Source organism: Chiloscyllium plagiosum, unplaced genomic scaffold (genome assembly GCF_037043375.1).
Source record: "Chiloscyllium plagiosum isolate Xiang-an unplaced genomic scaffold, Cpla_swu_hap1 HiC_scaffold_24, whole genome shotgun sequence".
NCBI lineage: Eukaryota > Metazoa > Chordata > Chondrichthyes > Orectolobiformes > Hemiscylliidae > Chiloscyllium > Chiloscyllium plagiosum.
In genome coordinates, this window is record NW_028270162.1 from 21,730,353 (window position 1) to 21,737,857 (window position 7,505).

Genomic DNA, 7,505 nt, shown 5'->3' on the forward strand with positions numbered 1-7,505 from the left:
CCTTTGAGAAGGTGCCTCATGGGAGGCTGCTGAGTAAGATGAGGGCTGAAAATGTGTTGCTGGAAAAGCGCAGCAGGTCAGGCAGCATCCAGGGAACAGGAGAATCGACGTTTCGGGCTTAAGCCCTTCTTCAGGAATGAGGAAGGTTTGTCCAGCAGGCTAAGATAAAAGGTAGGGAGGAGGGACTTGGGGGAGGGGCGTCAGAAGTGCCGGGCTCCTTCTTCAAGTAAAGTTGCATGTGTCTCCGCCCCCACGCAGATCTCCGTCACCACGCTAAACTCCACCCCCACGCCAATGTCTGTCACCATGCCTAACCCCGCCCCCACGCTGATCTCCGTCACCACACCTAACCCCACCCCCACGCCGATCTCCGTCACCATGCCCAACTCCGCCCCCACGCCGATCTCCGTCCCCGCCCCCACTCCCAGCTCCAGCCCCACACCAGGTCCTAGCTCCCAGCCCTGCCGTGTTTTCACCATCCCTCCAGAACTACCTCTCTCTGAGGATGAAAGATCAGTCCTCAGCAGAGGCCTCACCTTCATTTCCCTACGCTCTCGGATCAACTAGTTCAACACGCGGCGTGACATCGAACAATTCTTCCGCCGCCTTCGCCTCCGTGCCTACGTCTTCAACCAGGACTCTCGACCACCCACTGATGACCCCTTCTCCCGCCTCCAACACACCCCATTCACCTGGACACCCCATGCTGGCCTCTTACCCGCCCTCGATCTCTTCATAGCCAACTGCCACCGCGACATTAACCGCCTCAACTTCTCCACCCCTCTCACCCACTCCAACCTCTCACCCTTGGAACGTGCAGCCCTCCACTAACTCTGTTCCAACCCCAACCTCACTATCAAACCAGCAGACAAGGGAGGCGCGGTAGTAGTTTGGCGCACCGACCTTTACACCGCTGAGGCTAAACACCAACTCGCGGACACCTCCTCCTACTGTCCCCTTGACCATTACCCCACCTCTCACCACCAAACCATCATCTCCCAGACCATCCAGAACCTCATCACCTCAGGGGATCTCCCATCCACCGCCTCCAACCTCATAGTCCCACAACCCCGCACCGCCCGTTTCTATCTCCCGCCCAAAATCCACAAACCTGACTGCCCAGGCCGACCCATTGTCTCAGCCTGCTCCTGCCCCACCGAACTCATCTATACATACCTCGACAGGGTCCTGTCTCCTTTAGTCCAAGAAGTCCCCACCTACATTCGGGACACCACCCACGCCCTCCACCTCCTCCATGATTTTCGCTTCCCCGGTCCCCAACGCCTTATCTTCACCATGGACATCCAGTCCCTGTACACCTCCATCCCTCCGCTTCTTCCTTTCCCACCGTACCAACCAGTACCCTTCCACTGACACCCTCCTTCGACTGACTGAACTGGTCCTCACCTTGAACAACTTCTCTTTCCAATCCTCCCACTTCCGCCAAACCAAAGGAGTAGCCATGGGCCCCCGTATGGGCCACAGCTCTGCCTCCCTCTTCATAGGATATGTGGAACAGTCCATCTTCCGCAGCTACACTGGCATCACCCCCCACCTTTTCCTCCGCTACATCGATGACTGTATCGGCGCTGCCTCGTGCTCCCACGAGGAAGTTGAACAGTTCATCCACTTTACCAACACCTTCCACCCCGACCTCAAATTCACCTGGACCGTCTCAGACTCCTCCCTCCCCTTCCTAGACCTTTCCATTTCTATCTCGGGCGACCAAATCAACACGGACATTTACTATAAACCGACCGACTCCCACAGCTACCTACACTACACCTCCTCCCACCCTACCCCCCCTGTAAAAACGCCATCCCATATTCCCAATTCCTTCGTCTTCGCCGCATCTGATACCAGGAGGACCATTTCCAAATCCGTACAACCCAGATGGCCTCCTTCTTCAAAGACCGCAATTTCCCCCCAGACGTGGTCGACGATGCCCTCCACCACATCTCTTCCACTTCCCGTTCCTCCGCCATTGAGCCCCGCCCCTCCAACCGCCACCAGGACAGAACCCCACTGGTCCTCACCTACCACCCCACCAACCTCCATGTACAGCGCATCATCCGCTGTCATTTCCACCACCTCCAAATGGACCCCACCACCAGGGATATATTTCCCTCCCCTCCCCTATCAGCGTTCCGAAAAGACCACTCCCTCCGTGACTCCCTCGTCAGGTCCACACCCCCCGCCAACCCAACCTCCACTCCCGGCACCTTCCCCTGCAACCGCAGGAAATGCAAAACTTGCGCCCACACCTCCCCCCTTACTTCCCTCCAAGGCCCCAAGGGATACTTCCATATCCGCCACAAATTCACCTGCACCTCCACACACATCATCTATTGCATCCGTTGAACCCGATGTGGCCTCCTCTATATTGGGGAGACAGGCCGCCTACTTGCGGAACGGTTCAGAGAACACCTCTGGGACACCCGGACCAACCAACCAAACCACCCGGTGGCTCAACACTTCAACTCCCCCTCCCACTCCACCAAGGACATGCAGGTCCTTGGACTCCTCCATCGCCAGACCATAGCAACACGACGATTGGAGGAAGAGCGCCTCATCTTCCGCCTAGGAACCCTCCAACCACAAGGGATGAACTCAGATTTCTCCAGTTTCCTCATTTCCCCTCCCCCCACCTTGTCTCAGTCAAATCCCTCGAACTCAGCACCGCCTTCCTAACCTGCAATCTTCTTCCTGACCTCTCCGCCCCCACCCCACTCCGGCCTATCACCCTCACCTTGACCTCCTTCCACCTATCGCATTTCCAACGCCCCTCAAGTCCCTCCTCCCTACCTTTTATCTTAGCCTGCTGGGCACACTTTCCTCATTCCTGAAGAAGGGCTTATGCCCGAAACGTCGATTCTCCTGTTTCCTGGATGCTGCCTGACCTGCTGCGCTTTTCCAGCAACACATTTCCAGCTCTGATCTCCAGCATCTGCAGACCTCACTTTCTCCTCGAGTAAGATGAGGGCCCATGGTGTTCGAGGTGAGCTACTGGTATGAATTGAGGATTGGCTGTCTGACAGAAGGCAGACAGTTGGGATTAAAGGTTATTTTTCGGAATGGCAACCAGTGACAAATGGTGTCCCACAGGGTTCAGTGTTGGGGCCGCAGCTGTTCACTTTATATATTGATGATCTGGATGAAGGGACTGGGGGCATTCTGGCGAAGTTCAGGGGACAGGCAGGTAGTACTGAGGACGTGTGGAGGCTGCAGAAAGATTTAGACGGTTAGGAGAGTGGTCCAGGAAATGGCTGAGAAACATGAGAAAATACGAGGTCATGCAGTTTTGAAAAAAGAATACAGCATGGACTATTTTCTAAACGGTGAGAAAATTCATAAAGCCAAACTACAAAGGGAGTGCTAGTCCAGGATTCTCGAAAAGTTAACTTAAAGGTTGAGTCCGTGATTAAGAAAGCAAATGTAATGTTGTCATTTATCTCAAGAGGGTTGGAATATAAAAGCAGCGATGTGCTTCTGAGATTTTATAATGCTCTAGTTTGGCCACATTTAGAATACCGTGTCCAAGTTTGGGCCTCACAACTCAGGAAGGACATACTGACACATGAGCATGTCCAGCAGAGATTTGCAAGGATGATCCCTGGAATGGTGGGCCGAACATACAATGAACAGTTGAGGATTCTGGGATTGTATTCATTACAGTTCAGAAGGTTGAGGGGAGATCTAATAGAAATTTACAAGATAATGCATGGCTTAGAAAGGGTAGATGCTGTGAAGTTGCTTCAGTTCAGTGGGGAGACTAGGACCCGCGGGCACAACCTTAGAATTAGATGGGGTCAATTTAGAACAGAAATAAGGAGACATTCCTTCAGCCAGAGAGTAATGGGCCTGTGGAATTCATTGCCATGGAGCGCAGCCGAGGCTAGGACGTTGGGTGTCTTCAAGGCAGAGATTGATAAATTCTTGATCTCACAAGGTAATAAGGGCTATGGGGAGAGTGAGAGTAAGTGGAGTTGAAATGCCCATCAGCCATGATTAAATGGTGAAGTGGACTTGATGGGCCAAATGGTCTTACTTCCACTCCCATGTCTTATGGTCATTTGACAAGCTGGTGTAGGCACGATGGGCCTAATGGGAGAAAGTCAAGGTTAGAGTGGTGCTGGTAAAACACCAGCAGGTCAGGCAGCATCTGAGGAGCAGGAAAATCGACGTTTCCAGCAAAAGCTCTTCTAATCTTGACTCTGATCTCCAGCATCTGCTGTACTCACTTTTGCCTAATGGGAGAAAGTGCAGACGGCAGATGCTGGAGATTAGAGTCAAGAGTGTGGTGCTGGAAAAGCAGGTCAGGCAGCATCCGAGGAGCAGGAGAATCGACGTTTCGGGTAAAAGCCCTTCATCAGGAAGTTTTGCCCGCTCCATCGATGCTCCTGCACCTTGGATGCTGTTTGACCTGCTGCGCTTTTCCAGCACAACACTCTCGAACATGAGCCGAATGAACTCTTTTCGCGTTGCAACTCTGAAGTGCTTCTGTATTTTGTAGTTTAGTATCAGCGAAACACATTCCTCAAATAAGGAACATTGCAAAGTACTGTAATCGACAATCACCGCTTAACCCGATCCCTCGATGAAATGGGGCAGCACGGTGGTTAGCACTGCTGCCTCACAGTGCCAGGGACCCAGGTTCAATTCCAGCCTTGGGCAACTGTCTGTGAAGTTTGCACATTCTTCCCATGTCTGCGTGTGTTCCGATTTCCTCCCACAGTCCAAAGATGTGCAGGTCAGGTGAATTGGCCATGCTAAATTGCCCATAGAGTTAGGTGCGTTAGTCAGAGGGAAATGGGTCTGGGTGGGTTACTCTTCGGAGGGTCAGTGTGGACTGGTTGGGCCGAACGGCCTGTTTCCGCACTGTAGGGAATCTAATCATCTAAACTAATCCTGCCCCAGCAACCAAAAGAGAAAACGCTGGATATTCTCAGCAGGTCTGGCAACATCTGTAAGGAGAGAAAACAGCTGACGGTTCGAGTCTTATTGACCGTTTGTCAAAGCTGTGCCAGCCAAATTTCAAACCCACTGCGTTTGCGCCCAGGCCGCAAAGACCGCAGGGATTTGTAGTTCACTGCTCACCACGTGACGGGGGCCACTGTACCCAGAAGGCGCTGCTCGGCCGGAAGTGGTGGTTACCAAGGAGCTGCCGGCCTGTTGCTATGGCGTCCGGCGGTGAGGGCCTGTTGTTGTCAGTGGATTTTGAAGTCTTTGGCAAAGTGCAGGGAGTTTTCTTCCGGAAACACACGCAGAAAGAGGCGAAGCGGCTGGGCCTGGCCGGGTGGGTGGAGAACACGGAGCGGGGGACGGTGCGGGGCCAGCTGCAGGGAGCCGAGGAGCCGGTGCGGGCCATGCAGACCTGGCTGCGCCGGACAGGCAGCCCCAAGGCCCGGATAGACCGCGCTGCGTTCAGCAACCAGAAGCGAATCCAGCGCCGGGACTACACCGACTTCCAGATCATCAAGTCACCGGCGGCGGGGCTCGCTCAGCCCGAGAGTCACTGAGAGGATGCCGTCAGGTACGGGAGTTATCCGGCTCCGCTCTGATTCCAGCCGCTTCTGGAGGGAGCTCCATGAGAAACAGAATCCGCCTCCGCCGCCGCCGCCGCCGGTAACCTGGTGCTGGGAATTAAACCTCCTCTCCCTAAAGTTCACCCATAACCTTTCCTCTGTATGTTAACGGACTAATGTTATTTCTTGTTGTTTGTCTCCAGTTTTTCCGGACTGTGTTTCAAGTGGGTCCACATTTGACTTGGATGTTTTCTCCCTGTTGCTGTTTGTTTGGTTATTTTTCCCGGAGGTTGGGTGATAATGGTGAGTGGGATTGACTCTGGCCACCATGGACAGATCCCGAAGGAGATTCCTGTCAACGCGCCAGAACAATCTCCTAACTTTGGAGCTCCTTCCCAACCAACCTGGGATGGTTTTTGAAGGCTCCCGTTTGTTGTAAGTTTTGCGTTTGGCTGAATTTATCAAACTGAAAGAATGCTACTGTGAATAAGGCGTGACTTTTTTTATGCCAAATGAAAAGCACGCTTCTGCTTTTTCATTATTTTCACGTGAAAGGATTTAATCCGACTCTAAAACTGAAAGCAAAATAGCGTTACGTAAAAGTGGCCAAGGTTAGAGAGTCAACTTCGCTTAGTTGGAAATAACTCGCCTCCTAAGCAAGGCTGGTACTTGGCCACAGTGTTCTACGTGCAGTTAATGTGAAGGTTAATACCATAAATCTAAATTTTATATTATTGAAAGTGCGCACCCAGAATGGGATATGAAACAAATGTTCTATCCCACAGTTCCTGCACTTCATGAACATCCCATTGGCAATAATTCAGTGAGGACTATCAAGGGGTTCTGGTGTCAGAACTAACATTCATCTTCCAGGATCATTTTTCCAATTTTTGTTACTGACAAGTTGCCTTGCACAGAATAGTTGACATAGCTAGCCACAACCAGTGCCAAAGAATCTATTGTTACGTGAAGTGTTACGTTAAGACACCAAAAAATTGCTTTGGATCAAATATTTGGATCTGACACTGTTTTGTAATGTTTTATGTGAAGTTGAACACTGTTTCAAAAGTGATTTCACAACATTCTGAAATAAAGTTATTCTGCATTACACATTCTGAAGCATAATATTTCAGGCTGAATTCACTTGTGTCTGCATTGAATGGGATTTCCAAAGAAAATACATCATCAGTGTCTGAAGTTCTTAGACTAGAGTCTAATTATCAAAAAAAAATGACTTCACAGACACATGACATAATTGCAAATACTAGGTGACAATTTAAGTTACAGATCTAGCTGCTTGCTTTGAATTCTGAAAATAGTTCTTTTGAGTCTGTAATAAAGGAGAGCAGTTATATAATCAAGCAGAGAAAGTATAACTTTATGAAGGAAAAATCATGCCTAACAAACTTATTACAATTATCTGAGGTGAGAACACATGGGGAAATCAGCAGATTTCCAGATATATTTGGATTTCCAGAAGGTACCACAAGTTAGGCTGCTTTATAAGATATGAGCCCATTGGATGTAACATATCAGTTTAGGTACTGGATTGGTTAATTAAAAGAAGACAGATTTAGGATGTGGAGGCATTTTAAGGATTAAATTCCCTATAGTATGGAAACAGGTCCTTTGGCCCTACAAGTCCATACCAACCCTCTGAAGACTAACCCACCCAGACCCATTCCTCTCCCCCATACTTACCTCTGACGATAACTTGTATCTCATAGAGTGCAGCAGGATCAGTGATGAGGCCACAATTATTTACAATATGTATTAATGACTTGGGTGGGGAAAGTATTGTAGGCAGGTGTCTAAATGACACAAAAATATGTGGAAAGGTAAGTGTTGAAGGTGACAATGCACAGGGATACAGACAAGTGAGTGGGCAAAACCTAGGCAGATGAAGTAGAATGTGGGAAAGAGAGGTTATGCTCTTTTGCAGGATGAATAGAGGAGCTGAATATTATTTAAATGGAGAAA

At 50.3% G+C, this 7,505-nt stretch overlaps 1 protein-coding gene across 1 annotated transcript; it reads left to right on the forward strand.

Annotated features, from left to right (window-relative positions):
- Positions 1 to 5,162: 5,162 nt before the first annotated feature.
- On the forward strand, positions 5,163 to 6,635 carry LOC122562604 (acylphosphatase-1). Its single transcript, XM_043715584.2, has one exon. The coding sequence runs from the start codon at positions 5,178 to 5,180 to the stop codon at positions 5,517 to 5,519; it is 342 nt and encodes a 113-aa protein (XP_043571519.1). The 5' UTR covers positions 5,163 to 5,177; the 3' UTR covers positions 5,520 to 6,635.
- Positions 6,636 to 7,505: the final 870 nt, after the last annotated feature.